The sequence below is a fragment of the Neopelma chrysocephalum genome, unplaced genomic scaffold (genome assembly GCF_003984885.1).
Source record: "Neopelma chrysocephalum unplaced genomic scaffold, ASM398488v2 Primary Assembly neopelma1_61b, whole genome shotgun sequence".
NCBI lineage: Eukaryota > Metazoa > Chordata > Aves > Passeriformes > Pipridae > Neopelma > Neopelma chrysocephalum.
Genome location: NW_020897717.1, coordinates 9,648,488 through 9,675,264, shown reverse-complemented (window position 1 = coordinate 9,675,264; position 26,777 = coordinate 9,648,488). Strand labels below are relative to the sequence as shown.

The 26,777-nt window shown below is 46.6% G+C and overlaps 1 protein-coding gene across 5 annotated transcripts in view; it reads right to left on the bottom strand.

The window, feature by feature from the left end:
- VASH2 (vasohibin 2) overlaps positions 1 to 26,726 on the bottom strand; it is a 37,627-nt gene extending 10,901 nt beyond the window's left edge. Inside the window, exons 1-4 of one of the 5 annotated variants that reach the window (XM_027681666.1) lie at positions 26,203 to 26,726; positions 20,899 to 20,987; positions 18,545 to 18,601; positions 9,840 to 9,914 (exon numbers count right to left, since the gene is read on the bottom strand). In XM_027681666.1, coding sequence (XP_027537467.1) covers positions 9,840 to 9,914; positions 18,545 to 18,601; positions 20,899 to 20,987; positions 26,203 to 26,511 — 530 coding nt within the window. In that variant the 5' untranslated portion in view covers positions 26,512 to 26,726. Of the gene's footprint in view, positions 1 to 9,839; positions 9,915 to 18,544; positions 18,602 to 20,898; positions 20,988 to 22,279; positions 22,319 to 25,926; positions 26,091 to 26,113; positions 26,133 to 26,202 lie in introns of those variants that run through there. The other 4 variants (XM_027681670.1, XM_027681667.1, XM_027681668.1 and 1 more) reach the window with 4 other exon arrangements.
- Positions 26,727 to 26,777: the final 51 nt, after the last annotated feature.

Below are 26,777 nucleotides of genomic sequence, written 5' to 3'. Positions count from 1 at the left end.
AAAGCCTTTGTACTAACACCATAAAACACAATTCGGGCTCAGTTCTGGTTCTGCCCAGCCTGACATGCCACCACCTCACCACCAGTGCAACTCCCAGTAATGCTGATCCCTGCCCACACCCAATGTTTCACCTCTTCTCTCTACAGAGATGCAGGAAAAGCATCCAGTGGCTCTCATCTGTCTCTAAAGCATTTTCTCAGGGGGGTATTTCACCCACCTGATCCCTGTTGAATTTCACATATTCAAACATTCGCTCTCCAAGTGAATGCAGAAACCAACTAATAAGAGATTCATGAACTGCCCAGAATCCGAGGTCGAGAGTAAGTAGTTAAACAAACAACCAAAAAAAACCACAGTCAAGAAAAACACATTGGCACAAATCTTTCAGAACAGCCACAGGAAAGCTTTTCGGTTCCATGTCAAGCAAGTTTAACTGCATTCAATGCTAGATGTCATCAGCTTTAGCAGCCTGGAGAAAATGTAAGAGAGGGTACAGGAATGGACAACGCTACAGGCCCAGCTCACGGTGCACTTCACTGTCTGTAGATCATAAGCCTGGATAAACACGCAGAGCACAGACCTCCCTAACACACACACATCCCTCGCCCAACCAAGGCTACGTGCACCCACCTCCTGCCCACCTACATCAAACACAAACACCCTGCAGCAACTGTCAAAGCCCACCCCGCTATCAACTACACGAACACAGAACAGGAGCAGCTCTATTTGCCTTTGGTGGTCTCACTGGATCACTGTTGCCTTAGAACTAGGTTCTCCAAGAAAAAAAACATGCAATCGGTAGAATTAAATAAATTAAATAAATTCACTGCAAAGCCAGAATTGGGGCCCAGCACCATGATGTCAACCGGAAACCTCAGCCCACGGTCACCTCAAATAAAAGGTCACCTTGCTTCAGGCCTTAAAAGGAGCATCCTGCGTACATCAAAGTCATGTTACAATAATTTGTGTCCTACAGATTCTTGCAAAAGCCCATTGTATTTATCATTCTATGTAACTGACAAAGCAGTATCTTTTATTAACACCTGTGAAGCTTTCAAACATCGCCACTATTTTTCCCCCTCATTATGAAAGAGTTTTCTCTCTGCTCCCCGAGTGCCTTTCTATTAAGTCCACACAAAGCTTTGGTGGCCACCTGCCACACATACACACTTCTGCCATGAGGTCTCAGAGAAGTTGCAATTTAATCTCATTAAATACCAAGTAGGAGTAAAAGAATCTTTTGAGGGAAGAAATTACCCACCATCAAATAACCCAGCAACAACCGCTGTGGAAATTAACCTTTAGGTACAGGTTGCTTCGCTGAGCGATAGTTAACGAGAGTCCCCATCCAAGATGAAATACACAGCAAACGGGTTGGAAAGGCACGTCAGATCTTCCCCTCCGTCCATGCATCATTATATATCTTTTCCTTTCTGCTCTGCCCAAGGAGAGCGCATTGTGGCAAACAAAAGGCAACGACACAGCAATGCCGCAGCTGTAATCACACTTTTGAGCCGGGACTGTAACTGCAGGATGGAGAGTCGGGGAGTAAATTACATGCCACAATAGGAAAGCAGGGCAGAGCAGGAGAGGGCAAAAGCAGTTGTAGTGAAAGCTCAGTGGCCTCTCGATCCTGGGTCTTCACGTAAATCAAAGCAGCAGAAAAACAGTACTGAGGGATACGGATCTCCTTGGAGATCACACAAGAGGGATACTAATCTTCTGGCTAGCCACCTCTTGCCCCAACATCCCTCCTCTTTCCCCACACCCAGGATATGCACCAGGACAATACCTGGAGCTCCCCTGAGTTTTCACAGAATGGGTTGGTATGGCACGTCCCCATCCCTTGGAGATTCCCAAACTCAGCTGTCATGGTTTAACCTCAGTTGGCAACTGAGCACCACACAGCTACTCACTCACACCCCCACCAGTGGAATGGGGGACAAAATTGGAAGAGAAAACTTGTGGGTCGAGATAATGGCAGTTTAACAGGTAAAACAAAAGCTGTGCACACAAGCAAAGCAAAACGAGGAATTCAATCACACTTCCAAATGTCAGATAGGTGTGCAGCCCTCTCCAGGAAAGAAGGGCTCCATCACACTTAACAGTGACTTGGGAAAAAAAAGGCCTATTAACAAGTAGGCTTTCTTGAGCACACCATTACTGCTAGCAGCCTGCAGGAAGGGCCAGATTTCCCATGGCAGCACACAGCTCCTAGGGATCTGCAAGTCTCCAAACATACCACCCTCTGAGCCACAGGTTGTTTTGCTTCCCATAGTCCCCTTGCCTTCACCACCCAGGCTCATGCACAACCTAGCATGGATACTTGGGAGACGTTCAGATCCCAGACTCAAGTACAAGCAAGACCTGGGACACAAAACCTGCCCTTTAGCCACCATCTGGATCTTCCTAGGCAGTACGGAAAAGCGGAGCAGTCAATTCCAAAGGGGAGAATCAGTTAAGGTGTTAGCTGAATCAACCCCTCAGTTTTAAAACTCTGGAGCAGAAAGCATCTGGATGGGTTTTCTTTAAATCCGCACACTCACATAATGTCTCAAGCAATGGCCTTCTATGATTTAGGGTTGTTTTGGTTTTTTCTTCTTCATCTCCTGGTGGACTCTAAAATCAACCATGTCCTACAAAGAAGTCCCAACATCTTGCTCCCAGTACAGACCCTCCCCTAGACAGGTGCCCCCACTGCAGAGCACAGAGCAGGTCCCAGCCAGAAGACAGACTTGAAGCCCTTCACCTTGTTTACTTGCCAGCAGTAACTTTTAGAAAAAAAAAAAACATTCTCCTTTGCTTTTTTTTTTCCTTATTGTCCTGGTTCCAGCTGGGACAGGGTTCATTTTTTGCAGTAGCCAGGAGGGGGCATGGCTAGGACACAGATGTTATTCTATACCACTTCATGTCACTGCCGGGGGCAGGGAAAGAGACTCTCTTCCAGGGGGAAGGGGTTCCTTCTAGTCAAGAAAATGTGGTGGACAGGACAGTCAGCCTAGTGTGGCACTGGTCCTGAGCCAGAGAGTGGTGGGGTGGCATGACTGCAGTCAGTCCAGCTCAGTGAGCATTTTGCAAGTGAATCACCCTCACTTTTGTTATTAATATTGTTGCTGTCACTGTTCATTTTCTTATCTCATTGCTGTTTCCAGTAAACTGTTCTTATCTCAACCCATTATGTTTGCCCTTTGTGCCTCTCAATTCTCAACTCCATCCCTCGGCAGTGAGAAGGGAGAGGGGAATACAGGGGAGTGAGAGAGAGCAGCCATGGTTTAGAGAGGCTCAGTGGGGGCACTGAACTGGGAAGTACCTTTCCTAAACCAGGACACTTATTACCAAATAATCAGAGCAGGATCTTTCAATGTGGTCAGCACTGTGTCTCTGGGCTTTGAACACTGCTGGCACTCTGTCTTAGAAGCTGACAGCACCCACCAGAGAGTAGCTGGCTCCCCATGGCTAGGTGAGCTCAGGTAACTTGCCACTAGCAGTCTTCCCACCACTGCTAGGAAGCACGGCCAGCTGTACAGCAGGTGAGGGAACACACTGTGAGCACCACAGCCCACCTGTGTCTAAACCAGCTTGAACGGGAGTTTAGCCTTTGACAAGGTGACAGGCAACAACTGTGCAAGGGACGTGCTAGTGGCAGGTGAGGAGACTAATGCTGTCCCTGCACTGTGCCTGCAGCACCAATGGGGACCCAGACCAACAGAGACCGCTGGGGCAGGGGACATGGGGAGACCCTCCTCTGAGCCCCGAAGGGAAAAAGTCCAAACGTTAACAGAGCACACCAAGGCCCTGCAGAGCCAAACCAAGGCCTGCTCAGGTTTCAGATGGAAGTGACAGCATCAACTATTTGAGCAGCCCAGCCCACCAACACTGACGCCTGAGTGAATCTAAGCACCAGCTGTCCCAGTGCCCAGACTCATAAGTGCTTTTCCAGCTGCAAGAAGACCCAGCACCATACCTAACACTGCTGCAAACCAAAGACAAAAAAGGGAAAGCCAGATGAACCTACTATTGAGCAAATAAGTGCTCGTTGCACTGCTTGTGCTAATCAATTTGTTATTTATTAGTTTGAAATTCTCCCTTATTTAAATCAGACAAGATGGCATGGCAGTGCTTCATGTCTCAGAGCCCAGCAAGGGTAGGTATAGCTGAAGTCTGGTCAAGATGAGCACAGAAAACCACAGGGTGTCTGGTTCTCTCCTCTCCTGCCACCCACGTTGGCTGGGGAGGCACAAGCAGGTGCCCCAAACCATCATGGCAGGCTGTGCCACTGGGCACCAGCAAGCTGGAGGGATGATGGCAGGCTGAGGAGCGAGGAGGCAGCTTTATTTACACTAGCAATGCTGAAGCTGCTAGCTCAGAGTGAGGAGGTGTAACAGGAGGAAAATAAACGTCAGCTTCAAAACCATCGGATAAGGCTTCAGTAGAAACAGAAGAGCTGTTTTTCTGAGCAACCAAGCAACTGCTCAGAGGGCCTCCCACCATCAGCAGTAAACACTCAGAGAAGTTTCCAACCACAGCCTGGAGTCAGACGGATTTCCCACAGGCTTGGGACTGCTCACTCTAAGGCAGAGTGCTACAGAGCCCATATACAGATTTTGTCTACACAGAGGGCCCAGAGTTCCCCCTAGCAGCTCCAGTGTCCATGGAGAAAAGGCCTGACCATCTGGTTCAGCCTCCCCAAGTGGGACTGCCAGGCTTGCATCCCTCATTTTGAGAAACCTACTCTCCAGTGCCTGGTTGCAGTCAGAGGAGACTATCATAAGATTAGACCGTGACAGTGCAAGCAATTAAAAGCTCTCTCCCAGCTCTTCCCAGCTACCAGAGGGACTATTTCAGTAGGATCATCCCTTCCTGCATTTCAGATAACAAGTGGGTTAAGCTGTAGACAAGCATGCAGGAGACAAAGAGGGGCACTACAAGGACATCAATATCCCGCGATAACTGCAAGAAACTCTCCCCCTTACTGAAAACACTTGCTCCATGTTGAGGGGTGTACCTGCTAGGCTGGAGGAGCTGGATGGACCCAGGTCTCCAGTGGTGATAACCATCGTCCACCAATTAAAGGCACAGAAGGTATGGGGGATGTATATATATATATATATAAAATATATATACATTCTTATGTATATGTGCATTAAATAATTTTTCCCTCCTGAGACACTTTTGCTCTCCTCTTCCTTGTTTAATGATATTATTGGACAAGGGGTCTAATACCCTGCATGGGTCTAATCATTACCTCACATGAACTGGGAGAAACATGCTGAAGGCAATGGGAGTGAGTTACATTCAGCTGACACAGACATGCTCCACAGGACTCCCTCAGGATGGATGCCCTGTGCCGCTTCTCTCTCCCTCTCTTGATATTTTGCTCTCCACATTTTAATAAAGTGAATACTGCACGCATAAAATTCCCTTGGCACTTTCTGGTTTACTACTGCCTTTCTTGAGCTCAAGTGGATTGAGTCTTTGCTCAGAAAGAGTGGGCTGAACGCACCATTACTCAGCTGATTTACAAATGAACTGAGAAATGCCCTGGGGAAGACAGCAGGAGGAATGATTCTGCTTAGGCACTGACAAGCAGATCACGTAAGCAGAGAGATATGAAGCCAGTTCAGACAGCTACACAGAGAAAAAGAGTTGTGCAGACTGCTGCAAAATAATATTGGAAGATCTGTACAAGCTTTCAGTCATCTCACAGCAGCTGCTTCCTCGGTGCATGCAGACAGGGTAGCTCAGTATTTTAACTCGCTGCCCTATAAAAACGCTTCAAGATCTAGTGCACAGGCAATTATGCCAAACTTAATTCTGCACCAAGAGGGATTAGGGAAGCGTTTTATAAGAAGTCACATAGTAAAAGGCAGCTGCACAAGCCAGCGAGCAGCTCAATTAAAATGACATCTCGCTAAGCCGCTCTGAGAGCTGGCCCTTGAATGAAGGCTCATGCCGAGAGTCCGCTGCAGTGGGCTGTGCTTTTTTTGGTATCCAAGCAACATGGCAAAGCCTGCCAGCACACGAATTACAAGCAGCACCTTATTTCCAGAGATATGGAATGGAGCCAGAGGTTAACACACACAGGCAGGGCTGCTCAGCTCAGGCCTATGTGAAGACACTGGCTGGACACTTAGGAGAGGGTAAGCAGACCTCTTCTCTGGAAGCCACCTGACCTTGGAAAGCTGCTGGCCTCACCATGCTTGCATAGAGAGAGAGGGCAATGCTGAAGATCAAAATCTCATAGCTGAGAAAAATCAGCAAACTTCGCCATGTGCCATGACAAAGATGCCTCCCAAAAGCCCTCATGGTGCACCTGCATCATGGCACAAGGTTTGGCACAGGCTTCCTACCAGCCCCTTTCCAGACACATATTCAGATGGCCCATCACCTCACCACTCTACATTCTTTGTGTACCCACACCTCAAGCAAAATACATGGGTTTTCTATTGCATGGATCTTTTAAACTTTAATGCATCTGTTACTGGACCACCACCCAGCAGACAGTCCCTGTTCTCACACAGAGACTTCCAAGACAGTAAGTACAAGTCCTAGAAAGACAAGCCTGCCCCATACTGTCCCCTGACTAAACCTTCTCAATTTAAAAAAAAAGTCTAACATAAGTTTGGGGGTTTTTAAGTAGCATCTAGAGACAGAAAGATTCATACAAATCTTAACTCTGAAGAAACTTCAAATGACACCAAGTAGTATAAAACATAGTTTTCAACTTTTTTGCTTCCCTCACTGCTCAAAAAAAAAAAACCAAAACCAAAAACCACCAAACTGAACACAAGTCAGGTCTGAGGCAAGCAGAAAAATCAGCAATGTTTTTAGGTTATCATGGTGCCCTAGTTTCAGCTAGGGAAGAGTTAATTTCTTCTCAGAAGCTGTTACAGTGCTGTGTTTTGGATCTGGAATGATATTGCTATTGATAATACACTGATGTTTGTTTCTTTGCTAAGTGGGTTTATCCTAAGTCACAGTTTGTTTTTTTTCTTGTCTCATGCTCTGCCAGTGAGGAGGTACACAAAAGAAACTGAGAGGGAGCATAGCTGGGACAGGTGACCCAAACTGAACAAAGGGATATTCCACACCATAGAATGTTATGCCCAGTATATAAACTGGGGAGAGTTACCTGGAAGGGGGGGCCGATGTGGGTTCGGGAAAGGCATCGGTCAGCGGGCAGTGAGGAATTTAATTGTGTATCACTTTTTATTCCCTCTTTATTATCATTATTCTTATCATTTATCATTATTACTGTATATTAGTTTATTTTCAACTATTAAACTGTTCTTATCTCAAGATACAAGTTTTACTTTGATTCTCCTTCCCATTCCACCAGGGTGGTGGGAGAGAGGGCAGGTTGAGCGAGGGGCTGTGTGGTGCTTAACATCCAGCTGGGCTTAAAACCACAACACATGGTTATCTGTAGGCCACTAATCACCCTTTGTTCAAGTGGTATGGGGAATAATCAGTTCACTACTAGAAATACAGCACTGCAAGCCACACTGACACTGCAAAGCAGCATCAACTCCACCTGGGGATTATTTCCCCCACTGCTTTCATCCCCAAATAGTTTGGGACACAACCCTGACACAAGGGCAAGCACAACATATCCACTGACATCATTTCAAGGGAAACCAGTTGATGTAAACATTTTGGAATTGAGGAAAGCTTTCAATACTGTCTCTTGCATTATCCTCCTGGACAAAACGTCCAGCACACATCTAGAGAAATACATAACACAGTAGGTGAACGACAGGCTTGTGGGTTTCAGGTTACATCAGACTGGCGACCAGTCACTAGTGAGGTTCTGCAGGGCTCCATTTTGAGGCCAGTTCTCTTCAACATCTTCATAAATTACTTGGATGCAGGACTCAAACGTATACTTAGTAAGTTTGCTGATGACATGAAATTAGGAGGGCTGTTGACACCCCCAAAGGCAGAGAGGCCCTGCAGAGAGACCCTGACAAATCAGAGAGATGGGCAATCACCAAACATATGAAATACAACAAATACAAGTGCTGGAGTTCACACCTGGGACGGGGCAATCCTGGATCTACATACAGACTGGGGAACAAGATGCTGGAGAGCAGCACCATGGAAAGGGAATATGAGTCAGCAGTGCCCTGGCAGCCAGAAGGGTCAACCCGGTCCTCAGGGGCATCAGGAAAAGCATCACCAGCCGATCAAGGGAGAGGGTTGTCTTGCTCTGCTCTGCACTGCTGTGGCCTCACCTTGAATATTGTGTGCAATATTGGGCACCACAATATAACAAGGATATTAAGCTATTAGACTGTCCAAAGGAGGGCAATGAAGATGGTGAAGGGTCTTGAGGGGAAGCCATCTGAGGAGCAGCTGAGGTCACTTGGTCTGTTCAGCCTGGAGGAGACTGAGGGGAGACCTCATTGCAGTCTACAACTTCCTAGTGAGGGGAAGTGGAGGAGCAGGCACTGATCTCTTCTCTGTGGTGACCAGCAATAGGACCCGAGGGAACAGCATGAAGGTGTGTCAGGGGAAGTTTAGGTTGGAGATTAGGAAATGTTTTTTTCACCCAGAGGGTGGCTGGGCACCGGAAGAGGCTCCCCAGGGAAGTGGTCACAGCACCAAGCCTGACGGAGTTCAAGAAGCATTTGGACAACACAGGGCCAGGAGCTGGACTTCAATGATTCTTGTGCATCCCTTCACACTCAGGATATTCTATGATTCTATGATTTCTGCTTCTGGAAGGGCATTGGTTTGAGTCTGCTGTTGACATCAAGTCCCCAGGACCTCATCCCTCTAGCTGCATGCCGACCCTCCAGCGTTTGCAGGGGAAGTGCTGTCAGCCAGAGCCACCTTTCAGACTCATATTCAAGGCTTATCCCTGGTGCACAGGGAGCAAAGCGGAGCCACAGCAGCACACCACAAACCTCCCAGCACAGTGAGGACTGTATCCAGCAATCAGTCTGGCACACCATACCTTTGCACTTGCTCAGCCCACATCCCGTTCCCACTCCCCCAGCAGCCACCCCTCCCCACCAGCCAACAGCGGGCACTACCTGCCAGGCTCTGCCAGCTCCTTCTCCCACAGGAGGGGGCAGCAGCAGCAAGGAAAACACTGCAGAGACATCCCAGAAGCTGGTTTGCTTTCGGGGCTTATTTTCGGTTGTGTTTTTGTTTTAAATCAAACTTGATCAGTTGTGATGAGATTTATCTGGCAACCTGTTCCTGTAGCCCTGCCTTGCCCTCCCCTGTAGTGGTTTAGGATGGTGCAGGTTGATTTATCAGTGACAGCAGAAGAGGGTCGAGAAGGGAGTCAGCCTCTAAATGAAAATACTCCTGGGGTTTTTTCTGAGCCTGAACAGAAAGCAAGCATTATGTTAAGGTAAAGCTTAAATGTTTAACTATAATATACATATGTTTCTGCACAAAGCACAGCTGTGGGTTGAGAGACAAAAACTAACATGACTTGGCCATGTACACATCCAAAACCGAGAACTGAACCCACGCTCCTCAAGTGTTACCAAGCTCCAACAATAACCAACAGAGAAACACTAACAAAGAAAACAAAGATTGTGTAGGCAGATACTTATCTGGGCACTTTGGGTCAGATCCTGACATTATGCAGATTACCAGGGCAGAAGGCAAAGTCTGCACAGCCAAATCATAGCACTTGTGAACTGGGCATACAGCATCCAAACTCCTACCAACAAGCCCAGGCAATTCAGCAACTTGCTGACCAATACCATGGCAGCTTATCAAGCTGCTGGCACTCACCTTTGGCTGTGACCCTCTCAAACACCGTTCAGGAAGGGCAATATATTACACGCACTGCAGCAGACAGGCATGTGAAAGGATACATCCCCAGGATAACTGCTTCAAGGCATTTGATAGGTAAGGACTCCCTGGTCATTTCTCTTGCTGTCTCCATTAACCTAGAACAGAAACAAAACAATTTTGAGTCCTTCCATCTAGAGCAGTTGACTGGAATCAAAGGACCCTCTTGTAGACTGAGGGCCAGGTGCCTTCAGTTCTTATCTATGCAAGAGCTGATGAACTTGATTATCCTTTACAGTGACTTGCCAGAGCCCTGTTGACTTCTGGAGGATGACTGGGGGGAGAAAAAACAAAAAAGAAAGAAAAAAAAAAAGATGTTTGGCATCCCAGTGCCTTCCAGCCTCTGAAGATGGGTTGAAGGAATGCTGCCTCTCCCAGCAACTCCATGAGCATCACTTCAGACTGTAATACAAATCCCTGCTGAACTGGAAAAGCTGACAAACACGCAAGCTCTCACAGCAGGACTAAGAGTAGCTTATTTTCAAAATAACCCTGCTTCTCTTCTGGAAAAAAAAACCCAACAAAACAAACAAAACAACAACAGGGGAGAGAGGATGGTTACATGATGGCCCCCTGAAAGCTACAAATGCCTCTGTGAGTCTATAGCTATAGCGGGACACGAATGTAATGCCTTTTTATCACACCCTTCTCTACAGAAAGCTCTACCTGCACAGACACTTCACACCACTACAAGCTGAGTTACTGTCTTGCTGCTGCTCCCCACCTCCTGTGGATGGGGAAAGAGGCAAAACCCACACCATTTCCTGCATAAGTGCAGGAAACTATTATGCCCAGGATTTTGCAAGTTCAGTTTAGTTACAATCTAGACTATCTTTGGAGTACAGTTATCTGACAGGGACAACATTGTGACAAGAAACAAGCTCAGCTGAGAAAGATGTTGTCCCAGATTGATACTGTACCATTAACCAACTAGGTAACCTATCTCCTTCCACAAGCAGATCCTGAAATCCTGGACAGTTTAAGAAAAATACTGGAAGGAGACTAAAAAAGGCCAGAAGAGTCACATCCAATGACACACCCGAAAAAAAAAAAAGGCAGCTAAAAACTAAGCCAAATGGATGAAGTCTGTTTTGAAGTCTTCTCTATCCATATCCTTTCCCTGGGAAGAGCTTTGTAAACAAATCCCTACTCTAAGGAAACACAATATTAAATGACAAAAATATTTGTATTAGAGAAGATTATGAAAATATGCATCTGAAATAACCAGTCTTTTTCTCCCACTTTCTAATTCAGCCACTTCATGCATTTTAAACCTTGTATTGAGTGCAAATGGCAATACAGCTTCCAATGCTATTACAGTCTGTCACAGCCATTCCATGTCCCATTTATCCAAGTTAGAAATTATCTTTTCATTTGTAAACAACCACCCTTTACACTCGGCCTTCAGTACAGAAGACTAATTGGAGTTTGCCTGCCTCCTACACACTCACAATCAGCCACAGAAACCCCACTGCTGGAAGCACAGAGCAGCTCCAGCAAGGGCACACAATGGGATTCCTTCATCCCCCACAGTGGCTCTTCAGTGCTGGTCGCAGAAGGAGCCTCTGCAAAGCCCCAGCTCCATCCGGAGGCGCTACATGCAGATGATGTGTGGGAGGCATCCCACTGAATTTCCTATCTTCTAAAGTTAAGAAAAAAAAAAGTCACAGCTGATAATGAACATGCATCATCAGGAAAAGGCTCTGAGTTGTTAAGTTATTTAGCTTCAAGCCATTTAGTGTGACATATGCCTGGTTAACATAGTCTGAGGGACAGGGCCAGCACCTCCTCCTCAGGTCTGCACCTGCACTGGCCCTGCTGCCTGCAGGCACACACAGGAACCTGCACCCGGCTCCAGGAGCTGCAGCAGGTGCTCCGGACTGGGACAGGGATGAGGATCCATGCAAGGGGAGCATCAGTCAGGAGGCATCACCAGTGGCCAGTGAACAAGTGTCCATCTGCACTCACAGGCAGGTCATGCCCTCGCACACACCCATCCCACAGTCCTGGGGAATACTCCACAAACAGTTTGCTTTATCTCTGTGTGGATGATCCAGTTCAACAGCCACTTAAGAGTTTTTTCTCCACTTTTAACAAGCTTGAGACAAAGCATGGCCTTAAACCCTGTGTTTGCACTGGAAGCAGAGCCTTTGGAGAATCCCCAAGCCACTGCTCTGCCCAAGGTAGCATAAGCCAAATTCAAATCACTGCTCACAGACAATTTTTCAACCCACTTTCAACTGGCTTCTCAAAGGCCTGGGAACCCACCAGCTAATCTATCCTATTAGGTCCCCTAATGTGTAAACTAAATCTTTCCCTTTTTGCAAATTAAATCAGGAGCTATTTCTGCTCTGCACAGTGAGCATGGAGACCATTTATTATCTCTCCTCTTGCTACAGACGTTTGGATATGCAACAGACTATAATCCACCCTCTCCTCAGTAAACACGAGAAAGCAGACACCAATCTTTTTTTTTTTTTTTAATCCTTTCCTCACTCCCCCCAAAACTTCCCCCTTAGGTTATGTTTTCTATACCTTTCAAACAAAAAGTTTGCTGCTTTCAATTTCGGAGTCCCTCCAATCAACTCACTTCTCACAGTCCTTCAATTAAGTCCACCACAGTAGAAACACACCAATTTCCTTCTGAATCCAACTTTCAGTGCATTTTTGCAACCAAGCCAGTGTGCTGTTGGCTTTTTCCCTCCTGGCCCACCCTGAATAGGTTTTTGTGGGGCTTTGTGGGTTTCTTTTACTGGGGGGGAAGGAGGAGCTGAGTTGGTGGGGTTTGGGGTTTTTTTAAGGGGTGGAGGTTTTTTGGTTTGGCCCTTTTTTTGATAAGTTTTGTTTGGTTTCTAAGATCAGCTCCTTCTTTGCAAAATTAGCCTTTTGTTCTCCACAACTGGCTACTCCCAAAACCCTTCTCTGCATTTGCCCTTACTAAATTATCTTCTGTTTGTTCCAGCCCAGCTTTCTGCTATCCTTTGAGATCACTTTGAATCCCAATTTCACCTTGCAAAGCTTTGTCACCTTGTCCAGCCTGGACTGTAAACCATCCATTACCAAACCATTAGTGTTATCCATACCATTAATAAAAAGCCCATTGAGCTGGGACAGATATGACACACCACAACTGACAACCTCTGCTGGGCAAGAGCAACCTACTGGTAAGTACCACTTTCTACATGCTGCTTTTCACCAAGCTGGGCCCTTATGTTGAATAGCGTTATTCAGACTCAAGGCCCCTGCCTTATCCTCAGGCTGCCAAATGCCATACTAAAGCAAGGAGTTATTACACACAACTTCTCTCTGACTGACAAAAGCTCTTACATTCTCACAGAAGAAAATTGTCAGAAACAAATTGTGCCCAATGAAATTAATGTTGCCTTTCCCCTGAAACTGCAGATAAACTCAGAAAGTTCCTAAACTTACCTTTTCCTTTATTGTTTTTAAAGGCTGATATATTTGCCTTCCCCAGTTTCCAAGAATACCCATCCTCCCCATGCTCTCTAACACAAGTATTAGTGGTTGGACACCACTTGTCAGTTCTCTAAGAGATCCACTGCAAATGACAGAGCATTCAGCTCATTTGAAAGTAACTCATTACAGATGCTTTTCGATTTGTCCTTTCCCCCTTTTTTTTCACTCCTAAATTCTTACCATGCTGTCTCAGATGTTAACAGTGACCAGAAAGCCCGCACAGTTAAACTCGTGAAAGAAGATTTAAGGAAGGCAGAAAAGAATTTTAAAAATAGCATCAAGCATTTCAATTTCCTGCTTGAGAAGGGTTTGTTTCTGGGATTTTCTTTAAATCTTGACAGTTACCTGAAAAGATTCCATGTGTACAGCTAATCTTTACACCCTTATATCACAGACAGCTGGGAACTTGCCCACAGTCACCCTCTCCACAGACCCCAGTGAGCATGAGGGCAGCCCATCACTTCCAGTAACCCAAGGGAGAGTGCTACAGTCAAAGACAAGTGTCATGCAGTTTCCCTCTTTGCGGCATTTACAGCACTACCTAAAGTCTGCCAGGCAGATCTCTATTCCAGACCAGAGCGAACACTTCTGCCTCTAATAAATGCAGCCAACAGCACAGGCTGCTTGTTCCTGCCTTGAGATCTAGTCTTTGGCAGGTGATGATATTTCTTTGTTAATTGATTCAAATTTCTTTCGGTGTTTTCAGGAGCCCACCTGGACTAACTCCCTTGCTTTCTGCAGTAAGAGAGGGCCTGTAAAGGAGTTGGGTTTGCCTCTTTAGGATGTTTTCTGTTTAAAATGTCAGTGTCTCCAGACAACTCATGGGAAGAATGAATTCCTTTTGCTCCCAGATTTTTCACTCAGGCACCCAGTTTCATATACAGGTTAGAAAAATCTTCAAACCTTTTAGTATGCCCAAAACAGGAAGATGTCAGAGCTGGCACCCATCACACTGGACTCCCTTCAGAGATGACCATGCTTAGGAGAGGCTGCCTATTACCTTCATCAGAAAGACTACCATAGACTTCAATAACATTTCTTATTAGTGAGATCCTTCAGCACATTTTCCACAAAATTGTCCTTTCCCAGACCCCTGCGCTTGCATGAGGTGCACAAAATCTCCCTCTCCCAAGCTTTCCTAAAACTCCTGGCAGTTTTATTCATGACAATGAAGCCAAGAAAGAAGTGAAAGGTACCAACAGGATTAAAAGGAGAAAAAACAGCAGAGCAGATACTGATCTCATGAATCTTCTCAAAACCAGTCTGCTTCAACAGCAAAAGCATTTCTACCACATGCTGCACATAGCACTGTATCTGTAACATTCTCCCTTTGTGCGAGAGAGAAGCAGATGTTCAAATGCCTTCTGCAGTCTATTGTCTGGAAATGGTATGAGCCCATTTTTCTCTGCAGCCCCATCAGGTTTCCTCAATAACATGGTGTGTTGAAACAGTATAATTTCCTGTCCACCCTTCTCTGTTATTTGGTTGCACCGTTCCCACGTTACTGCTCCTCTCACAGTCTTTTATTGCAATTGATTACCCATTATATCAGCAGTCACTGAATGTCTCTCCATCCTCACACAGCAGCTTCTGGGCTGCAATTCCTCAAAGACCCCAGAACCTACTCAAACATCAGTTTTCGCTTCAGTTGTAGGTCTCGCTGATCAGCTGGCACTTAACTGGAGGGAACAGTACAGTACCACACCTCCCCAGATACTCTGTGCAGGACAAAGGTATTTGTTTCTCATTGTGGCTCATACCTGCATCCTAGAACAGAAGCTTCCAGAGGGCTTATCACTCCTTGTAAAGCCAGTAATAACAGCTTGTTGACATTGCATACACAATTACAGAAGTTACTAGATATCCAGAAATACATTTTTTCCTGAAGTTCTTAAGTGATCTAAGCTTGGAAATTTTTAAAATAATGACTATTTCAATTAAAATTAGCATTTTTTAATCAGAGCAATTGTACCAACAGGAAGCTGTAATATAGGTTTGACCAGCATAATCCTGTATGGGAAAAGGAAAACCAGTCCTACTGATGCCTGAAACACTCGTATCATATGCACACACACATTCCATGGATCATTAGAGCTGAACTCCATGGAGTGCCCTTTACCTTTATATCACAAAGCCTATGAAGGTCACTGTCCCGGGTCAGGATACCTGTACACTCTTTCAGCAAAGCACTCCTATGGTGGATGTAAATCTGGATTTTGTACAAATACAGCAAACTCAGGCAAGGTTAGACACAGACACATTTTCAGTCACAGTCTGCCAGTACAACAAGAACACCACATAAAGTTTACAGGTTCACAGCTCTACCACCCTGACTCACACAACTATGCCATCGGAAATCTAACATTTCCAAAAGTGTTATATCTGTAGTCAAGACAAATCCATGGAGTGTCTGGCAGTCTAGAAGTTAAGCTGACAATAAGAGTGACTTTTCCTTAAAGAGATTTTAAATACTGAATTATAGCAAGACTGTGTCCGTTAATGAGTTCCTATAGATAATTTATGCTCTTCTTTCTACATGCAGCCACACATTTTTATTTTCTCATACATCACACTGATGCTGGGAGTAAATCTCTGTAATATCTAGTTCTCCCTCCATAATAGAAAAATTCATTAATATGCCCCAGCTGCTTTAGGACACTTTCACATGAATTTATGAATATTCAATTTCCATCTAGTACTCAAGCTTCTTTGTGTCCAGCCACTGCTCTCTTGAAGAAAGGCTGCCAAAGATCTCGTAATACTTCCATTAGCTTTGAGCCCTCGCATTATGAAATAAGCAATACGTTTGTATCAATAAAGCTCTGGGAACAGTCTCATTTTTCAAGAGCCAGTGGCAATTGGAGGCATTTAGCATCTTGTCCAACCGACTTCCAAATGCAAACTTTGTCTTGCAGCAAAGTGAGGCCTCTCACACCACAGAAACTTGCTCAGAGCAGTGCTTGTTGCCTCACTGCAACGTGCCTGTTGTCGCCATGCTGGAAGCAGATTTCTTGCTAAGTGGAACACACCCCCAGAAAAAAACCTTGCAGGTGTAGGTGATTTTTGAGCTTTGATGAGAACTGACCTGCACACCAGATGAAGGAAAGGAAAGCTTTCAGGTACAACTCAACATTACAGGGCAATCACACTGAATCACAGAATGGCTGGGGTTGAAAGGGACCTCTGGAGATCATCTGTCCAACACTCCTGTTAGAGCAGGTTTATCTAAAGCAGGTTGCACAGGATCATGTCCAGGTAGGTTTTGAGTATCTCCAGAGAAGGAGATTTCACAACCTCTCTGGGCAGCCTGTTCCAATGCTCTGTCACCCTCAAAGTAAAGAAGTTTTTCCTCATATTCAGATGGAACTTCCTGTGTTCCAGTTTGTGCCCATTGTCCCTTGTCCTGTCACTGGGCACCACTGAAAATAGTCTGGCCCCATCCTCCTTGACACCTGCTCAGGCGAATTTAAAAAGATCAGTTAGTTCTCCTTCTCATTTCAGTATATTTGTATTCAGTATGCTACATTTACTTTTTCTCACAAAAGCTGACTAATTGTATCTTCATGCTATGTATTCAGAAAAAAAATCTCAGCTAATCAAAGTTTGGGTCTTCAGAGTATTACGTGTGTTTAGGACATATGACCCTTTAAGCTCACTTCCTCTTGTATTTGTTTGACCATAGTACACAATTATCTGTTTACTTGAAATTTAAACCTAGTTTCATAAAAATGACAGGAACTTAAGATAGTCTTATATGTGTTCCCCTTCTCAAATTTGGAGAAACCAAGACAGGGCAAGCATTTGAGCCCTACTGCAGTACAACAGGATCTGGGCAGCACTCCCATCTACACAATCAAGGAGCAAAGCAGCACAGGTCTTAGGACTCTACACCATGCAAGTCCAGCATACACCAGGTTCAGACTACTGTGCCTGGAAATCTGGCAGCAGCTCCCCTGAGGAGTTGGACCATTTCCAGGGGTACTCTCCTTAACTCCACAGAAGTCCTGCCACCCCATTTCAAGTCACTCACAGAAGTCCTAATAGCAACAAAACCAGGAGAGAAGTCAGACACAAGTCCCCAGACAACACAGTAAGGCAGATAATTAGAGGAAATGGAGAGGATCCAAAGCCAGGGGTAGGTCTCCAGCTGTGAGCACTGTATTGGTTCCCTTCCAGGAAAGAGTACCGTCCTCATAAGCCAGGCTTTTATCCAGCCCAGGAAGATGATGGCCTTTTAAGTGGTAAGTGCTGAACACAATTCATTTTCCGTGGAAAAAAGTAATGGGACAAATTTAAAAATGAGTGAGCAGCTTGAAAATTGGTTTAAGCTTCTGTAAACCTATCTATCATTCAAGGCACAAGATTTGTTTTAAACTAGTTCCACCAGAGCAGTGAACATTAGAAAAAGGAAGTGGGAAAGATTGCTGTCAGTAAGATGAAAACCTGAAGCACAAAGCTGGGGTGGGAACCGGAATTTACAGTGATGGACCATTAGATTAATGACAGAGAGCTGAGGAGAACTAGAGACAGGCTAATCTACAGAAGTAATTATATTCTGCTTATCTAAATTTCACCCTAAAATAAAAGCATAATGTTGTCAACATCGCTTCCTGCCCTAATCTGCTAATTTATTGGGTCTTATTAAAGAATCATCCTAAGTCTGATGCAGTTCTTACATGCAAGGGACTCCAGTTCTCTGTTGGCAGGCTCCCTGGGCACATGTTCATACTTGCATTGCACAATCCATCACCACCCAGCATGGGAGTCCACCACATGGAAGGAAGAGTAAGATGAGAGGCAATGGAAGAACACAGATGCAACTTAACACAGTCCATAGTGAGCCTCCAGAGGAAAGGACTGTGCCCAAGACATCAAAATTCCTACAGCATTTTTCAAATCTGATCTCTTCCAACCATCAGCAAAGGGCATTACAGCACAACCAGAATATCAGGACTTACGTAGTTTTCATAAAAGCAGCCCAGCCCTCCCAACCCAACACCAACAAGCACAAAGTTAGAGTTTTCCCATCCCATGCATGCAGCTTTGGCCTGCAGCTATGCAGCTCCCACACAGCTGCCAAGCAAGGCCAGCCCTTCCACTCAGCAACATACACAGTTTTGGCCCTGCCAGAGGAGCCGTGGCACAGAGGAGACAGCCCTCCCGTGCCACGGTGCCACAGATGCTCAAATGCCAGGTGATCAGCTGGCATGATGTGGGACAAGGGCACTAGACCAATTCCAAAGACACTTACCCACTTAGAGGTCTGCTTTTTCTGATCTCGAAGAACTGTGTTCCTGTGTGATTATATCTGAATTTTCTCTGTTAAAGGAAAGTAACTTGAACAGTCAAACAATAAGATGACAATGCTCTGAAGGTGAATTTCAGTTCTCAGTTCCTGTTGAAACACAGAACAAGCAGTAAAAGCCATTGACTCTCAGAGATGAAACCCTGGCATGTGAAATAAAGCAAACTTTTTACTTCTCTTCGTGTATGATCTATTAACCACCGTTCAGTGCAGAGTCAAGCAAAAAGGCTGTCCATCTAAAATGATACTCAAATTTGGCATTTGAGTGTTATTAAGTCACCTATCTCCCAGGTCCCACTCACTATTGGGTTACAAGTTTGAAAAAAAGTCTCCCACTTGGGCAAGAAAAAGCTTTCACAGCCTACCAAAACCAATCAACATAATGCATGGTTTGAAAGAACTCACTTCTTTTATAAGTCTTTAACTCAGCCACATAGCTCACATATGATCTGTAAACCAAAACCATGGCAGGTGCATCCATTTACACTTGGGAAATAGAAATCATTCTCCAAAAAACCACAATGCACTTGAAATTAAAATAACCAGCTACATGCAACTCAAGCTCATTAGTTAACACTATGAGGATAGGAGAAAAGTTCATCACAAATGATGCCTGCAGACAGTCAACCAAATCTCAGCACCACTTCCCTAGAAGCACAAGCTACCATGCAGCAGCATCACCAAAAGCAGCCTCTTCCTTGCTCCTCAAGCACAGCTGTTCAAGCAGCAACATAGTAAATCAGATCAGGATACCAATTTGTTCAGTAAAAACAAAATCAAAACAAAAACCCCAACAAAATTAGAAAAAGAAGAAACTAAAAAAAACCCAACACTATTGACTTACATTTTCTAGGTTATTTTTCCAGCTGAATCTCTTTCCTAACCTAGTTCGCAACATGGCCATTAGAATATTCATGCCAGTAAAATTGTAGTGGCAATACAAGGGCAGAAACAGACCCCATGGAGGCAAAGGGTGCCTTGCAAGGCATAAATAGCACAGCTGCTGGCTGTATAACCATGGTCTAAATAAAAACTCCAGCTTGCACCAGGATGCTCTGAACTGACTTCAATTAGAGTTCAGAGTTCTCCAGAAACAAGGCTTTTTTTCCCCTCCCACCTTCAAAACCTAATTCATGAGGCCCTTTCAGGGTGCTCTGAACAAAGCATACATCCTCTTTCAGCCCTCAAAGGAAGCCCAGACACTACCCCCCAGCCCACTTTGAAGCTTTTCTGAACACAGATCCAAACCTTGTCCCCTGAGGCCTGCTCCTGCCACATAGCAGAGTGCAGGATTTCAAAACCACTGCAGGGCGAGGTAGGGAAAAGTACAATTTTTGGAGTTCTGTGTGACATAGTATCCTCTTTGGCACAACCCCAGCAAGCAACAAGCCTCTTGTCCTGCCCAAGTGGCCGACATACAGAAGAGAAATGCACCACCCCCCTGCAGAGCAGGAAGGCCCCAGCTTCCCTCCCCACGGCAGCTGCTGCGGCTCCAAGCCCTGCTGCTGCCTTGATCCCAACCACTGCTCCTCAACAGGCTAACCGCGCCTGCTATTTTTGGATGCTCTTCCAGCTGCCACCCATATCCTTTTTTAATCCTTACCAGGACTTTACATTCATTCCTCATCCCCACAGCTTCCCCACACACACAAAAAGGGAGAGTTCAGAAAAAAAGGAAACCAGAAGAGCAGCATCTGGGCCAGCAACCTTCTCTGATATTATCAGTCAGCAAGGGAAACAGTCAGGAATAAGGCATGGGGCAGTGACAGGGAGGTTTGATAGATGAATACACTAGGCAAGTTCCTGCGTCAGAGGCAAGCCTGCCCACCTTGGGGTCAGGACAGCTGCTTGTGCCCCTCACCCCAATGACAAGCACTTCCTGCACGCTGAGCACACAGGCAGTCCTCAGGGAGCCCACAGGGGTTTCCAAGGCAGAGGGAGAAAGAGTTTGCCACAACACTGTCTCCACTGCTTTATGACAAGATGCCATATTATTTCTCCAGGCATCATGATTCAATCATAATATCCTCATAAATCAACTTCAAAATAAGCACTTCTACTCCCACCAATGCCACTTCAGTTAAATTTTTCAGTATCATTTAAAGCTAATTACATCTCCCAGAGGATTGCTATGAAAAGCTCAGCGCTGCTGGTGCTATCACAAATCCTTGGAGGCGTCCTTTTACCCCCAAATGATCCCAAGCCCTCATAACCAGCTAATGCTTCAGTTAAGCTCCTGTTAACTCATGCCAGGCACAAGTCAGCCTTCTCTTCAGAAACCACACACTCGAGAAGGATACTGCAGCATCTTCATGTAGGTCTGTATTGCCTGAAGCCATTCTGGGATTGACATGGAGAGCTTGTAGTTTGGCACAGGTGGCACTGAGGGCTGGACACAAAAAAAAAAAAAAAAAAAGAGATAAAGAGGTTAGATAGTCACCACTCCCCACAGAGCGGATAAGTGATTTACTTGGGCAGCGGCATGTGCTTAGTGCAATGCAACGCGGCAGCACAGATGGCTTAAACCCCACGTGAACTCAAGCATCAGGCAAAGTCATCCTGCTGACAATGGGGGCTGCTTGTGCACCAGAGCCAGCCCCATCCCTGTCGGCACAGAGAGCCCAGCGCAGGCCCCCCCCACAGAGACTGATCATTAGAGCCACCAGCATCCCTGTGTGGGCAGGCAGTCCAGCACAGAAAGTCAATGCTTCCCATTTTTCCCACTTAGCACAGGGCAGTTTGGATGAGCAGAGTCCCAGCACTGGCTCTGCTGTCCTCCCTTCCCCAAGAAGCCATTTCAAGTCTGATTTTTGGTTTCCTTTACCACAAGAGAAAAGGAGACAAGGATCCCAGGCTGCATAAATTCCCATCTGCCATGTGTCTGCAGCAGACTTGCTGGGCAGGGAATGCATGGTACCTAGAAGACCACCTGGGACCCAGATATTTAATGATATTAAGACACTTAAAGATATAGACTGGCAACGTAATGGGATTTTTCCAAAATCTCATACGACATCTGCTTGTGCCTAAGCATTTTAAGAAGCCAGGCCCTCAATCCATGTTTAATCCTCAAAGCTATGCGGCTCCTGAGCCTGCAGCCAGGCAGGAAAGGGGCACAGCCTTGTCCCAAGTCCCATTATTTTAGGGGTGTCATTGCAAAATACAGGATCAGCAAATATTAAAGTGGGCAGCATGGCTAAAAAGAGATTAGTACAATTCTCAAAAACACAATGGAGGAAACAGTTTATTTGAATATTAATGCAGATCCAAATTCAGGAGCCAGCAATTTGGGTAGCCGTGACACAAGATGCAAAGTAAAGCTTGCAGCGTTTGTGGGCCACATCATTGTTACAATAGTTTGAAATGCATAAAGTGACATATCTTTGTCCTAAATACAGTTCAAGGCAGCAATTACAGGTAAGAAGAGCAAGTTCAGGTGATACAGGGTCATTTCCACTACACAGATTTTCCACCTCCCATCCCCACTTACGAGGGAGAGACTGTGCATTTGCTTTCAGGGAGTCAGCACCGGTAATACCAAGGCAACCAAAACCCAGCACTTACTACATGTAGCTAGTTACTACAGTCAAACAGTAAATACACTTAGGAGAAAGGAAAAAAAAACAAAACACCAAACGAAAAAACCAGATACTCCTACACTACTGGCACACAGAAAAGTACCGTAAGCGGTGAGCAGATGGCAAGGCCTCCAGCTCGCTCCCACCATTCCAGCCCCACATGGGCCTGAGCACGCACATGGGCTTTCTCTCCTCACCAGTGGGAGTTACAAGCAAGACTCAATAGCACTTCTTAATCACAATTTCCATGCCCAAGCTCTTCATTAGAGGCATTTGTTTTTTGGTTTCACAAGTTCCTTTCTCTCCCAGCCCCTTTGGTCTGGACAAATTATTCACCTGTCCCTCCCAGCATGAAGGAAGACCTGGACTCAATACACTAGATGAGGCTTGAGTTTCAGGAGCAGCAAGGAGCTGATTAAGGGAATTATACCAGGGCTGTCATACCTTCTCAGGGCTGGCCTGCTCCAGTATAAACACTCCTTTTCTTTGAAGATACAGAAGCTCTTAGGTGCATGTTTTGCACTTACACAATACACCAAGACAATGGGAGCCCCAGCCAGTGAGAGGCCCAGCTGCTGCAGAGACACAGACAGCATCCTTTTTCCAGCCCTCGCACAGCTGTGGGACCCAGGATGCCATAGAGATCACACCAGCATGAACAGATGTGGCCCTTCCTGTAACCCAGAGTGGCCACCCTTACCACAGGGATCAGGTTTGGACCTCCAGGTAAGATGCTCCCCCATCTCCAAGGTGGGTGATACATCATCCAAGGAGGATGATCACGTCAGACACCAAGGTATGATCTGGTAAAGAGAACCAGGGTTTTCCCAGTGGCTGACACATAACTTGATTGTTAAAGTTACCTCAGCAGGCCTGCTGAGCCAGGAGTCCCAAGTCCCTCCAGATCTCACGACACGACAGAGAAGTCATCAGTCTTCCCCCACACAGGATATTGCACTGCTCTCATCTCTCCAGTGCAACTGGGCAGTACACAAACTGTGCCACCAGCCAGGCCAGGCAGAGGACAGCCACCTGTCACTCCCACTCCTTCCATACAAAACACATTTCCTGCCCCCCAATTCCTGCCCCAGCTGCAGGAGCACCGATACTGGGCACCCACCCAGCATGGAGCAGAAGCCAGGGCTGTAGGACACCACCACAAGCAAAGGAAAGTGCAGCATTGTTGCTTTTGAGGCTGCAGCTTTCCAGCTAACAGTGTGCATCCCAGCTCAGTGGCAAGGAGCTGGTGAAGATTTGTAGCAGGAGATCAGGGATGTCAAGAGGAACTGCAGACACAGCACTACAGACCATGAATTTGCGAAGCAAGTGAAACTGAGAGACGAGGTAGATGAAAAGCCTTGACCTTATATCAGTATTTCCAAGCAATAGCAGCTCCAGAGATCCAGAGACAGTAAAGCCACTGCAGTACAAGACCATGTGGCAGAGCCAAGACTATCATCCTATGGCTGGAAATGCTGTAGTCTCAGTTCACCACAGACATCCTGTGTGAAACTGGTCTTGCCCAATTCTACTGTCTCATTTAATGACCAGAAAGTAATTTTCTACAAGCTCACCCTGCAAGTACATTGTTATCTAGCACAAATGAAGCTGACAGGCAAGAACCCTCAAAGCTGGTTAGAGGTTTAATTCATTAAGATCTACAAGTATCTCCATGATCACAGGACATGTAAAGCATTGCACAGTCCTTCCAAACCATAAGCCTAAACTCTTCCCAGAGCTCAAGCCAGCAGTCAGAGGTGGGACACCCCTCAGGTTCCAGAACTGGCCTCCTTGCAGACAAGCCAGCTTTTTGAGAGGATTCTGCCTCCTGAGAGAGATGCAGCCCTCCATCTCTGCAGTTTGCTTTTGTTCCAGTAAGGACAACCTCACCGATACAGTAAGAAGCTACTTACTGCTCTGAGTGTATGATTGCTGAGACTAATACCAAGATGATTAGAGCAATCAAGTGGAGCTTCTTGATGAAAACTCTCCCTCATCACTAGGGATTAAGAACAGATCAGATGCAGAAATGGAGCAGCTGCACACACCACTCACTCAGCCTGAACCAACTATGAATGCAAGCGGATTACAAATCATCTTCTCATAGACACAAGTTTCTCTCATCACTCCCGATCAGCAGTACGTGGTCTTTTGCGGGGTGGCACATACCCAGCAGCACAAGTCAATTAAAAAATCTGTACCACTGTTTAAGGAACAAGTCTCCCCTCACATTTCTATTCTGAACCAGAAATTACCATCATCACTTTAGCAACCCACTATCATTTTGTGGCAAAACCCCCTGCTCCTAACCTTCATTTGCTCACTTGAGCTGTGTTGGCCCTAAGAAGGACCAGGTGGTCCTCAAACTGCCCTCTCATCCCAGAGGTTCCAGGCTTAGCCAGCAAGAGCTACTTAGTCACAGGGGTCACCAAGTCCTCCTGTCCTTGAAGAAATTAATCACTGCAACAGGGAGTTTCCTTCCAGATAGTACTGGAGGAGTACAACTCTTAAATCACCCTCCACTGATCACCAACAACAAACGATTCCCAAGCAGATTTCAAAACATTTTTTGTCCAAACCAACTTCATGCACACATGCCACAGAGAGTCAGCCCAGTGCTTTGGCACTGGGGAAGAAGCCATGGGCAACACTCTGTGGGGCACTCCCACAGGCAGCATGCCAGCACACTGGAACCACTGGCACGTCTCTCACCAGATGCTTTGACAGTCACCATGGGTATCATCAGTAAAAAGTTACATGTTTTGGAGCTGGGAAGTAAGGGATGGAAGTTAAGTCTAGCGATTGCTTTGCCATCCCTTAACACCAAACAGATCTCCAGGCTGTCTAGACTACTGTAAGACGGTCATGCTGCTGAAACAAGTTTTACCCTCTCCATGACCCCTTCAGTTCTACCTCAAGCCCTTGTGCAAGTACAAGATTAATCACATCAAGGAACCACAAACAAACTCAATACAACCAGACTATTCTTTAGCTGAATCTACTCTCCTATCCAAACAAAGGCTGGTTCCAGAACAAGGAGAGTGGAGAGAAAGAGATAGCCCCTTTTACACTTACACTGAACTCAACACTGCAGAAGAGATAAAAGGCCTTTTCAGCCTGCATCTTATTTGACAAGCACCTTCTCAGAAAAGCCCTACTCAGTACGCTTTCAACTTCTCTGTACACAAAATTTCCTTTCTACCCCATGGAGAAAAGACATATACATATATAAATATCACTGACAATCTGGACTGTGACAGCACCAGCCCAACCATCTCACCCTAGCATGCAGAGGGGTGCAAATCAACCCCGACTTCAGTGGTCAGCTCAGATTAATGCTGCTTGATGGGAGGAGTGAATCAAGCTCTAAGTCTGCCAAAGCAGAGAGTGTTAAAGACACTGTGATCAGTAATGCAGCACAGTGGTGAGAAGCCTTTGAACAACAGCAGATACCAACATTTCATTTGCTGGCTGGAGGAAAAAGACTTGGGTTAGGCAGAGCTGTTTGGAGCTTGTACTGAGGAACGTACGAGACAAAAGCCTTTGGAATCTTTCCATGTACTGGAAATGAAATGCCTGAGTTTTAAATTTCTTGTTACACTTCAGGCACAAGGCTGTGTTTTAGAAAATGCCTGTGTTTCAAAGAGAAAAACGTGATTTAAACTGCACAAAGCGCTTCGTTCAGTTCCTTTTAGCTCTTGTTTTCTACTTTTTCCTCCCCAGGATAAAAAAGAGTCATTTTCTTCCTACTTGTTTCCCAAGATACCAACTCCAGCTCCTAAGCATCCCGCAGCCCCCGTTGCCCGTTCCGGACGCTTTCGGAGCGCAGACGCTCCAGCTCTCTCCTGGCTGCCCCTCGCAGCCCCGAGGGCACGCTCTCGGCTGAGCTGTCACAACCTCCCAACCAGCCCTCGAGCCTCCCCGGCCCCTCGACGACCTCAGAGCTAGCAGCCGCGGGACCTCGAGGTTCAGGCTCTGTGACACCCTCTCGTTTCGTACGAGGGGGACGCGGGGGCTCCGCCTTACCCGAGCCAGGCGGGCGGCGCTCCGGATGGCCGCGGCTACGGCGCCGCCGTCGGGGTGCACCCGCTCCACGTGCCCCCACATCCGCTCCCAGGTCTGCCCGTCCATGGGGAAGCCGCTCTTGTTCACCAGGAAGAGCGACCCGCCGTCTCGCTGCTGCTCCTGCTCCTCCTCCTCCGAGCCCCCGCCGCTGCCGCTCCCGCCGCCGCCCGCCGCCCGCGGCTGGGCGCTCCGCGACCGGCCCCCCTCCTTGCCGGCCGCCGCACGGCGGCTGCTCCCGCGGCCGCCGCCGCCGCCCGCCGCGCCCGTCATGGCCCTGCGGCCATGCCCGAGCCCGGGACCGCTGCCGGGAGATGCCCCGCGGCCTCGCCGCCGCCCGGTCCTTCTTTATATAATTTTTTTTTTTATATATATATATATGTATGAATGTATGTATGTATGTGTGTGTGTATATCAGGGCCGTGCGGGGCGGCCCCTGCTCAGCAGCGGCAGCGCGGGCGCCCCGTCCCGGCCCCGCTGCCCCCGGTACCGGCCCCGGCCGCGCTGGGGGCGCGCCCCGCGCCCCGCGCCATGCCGCG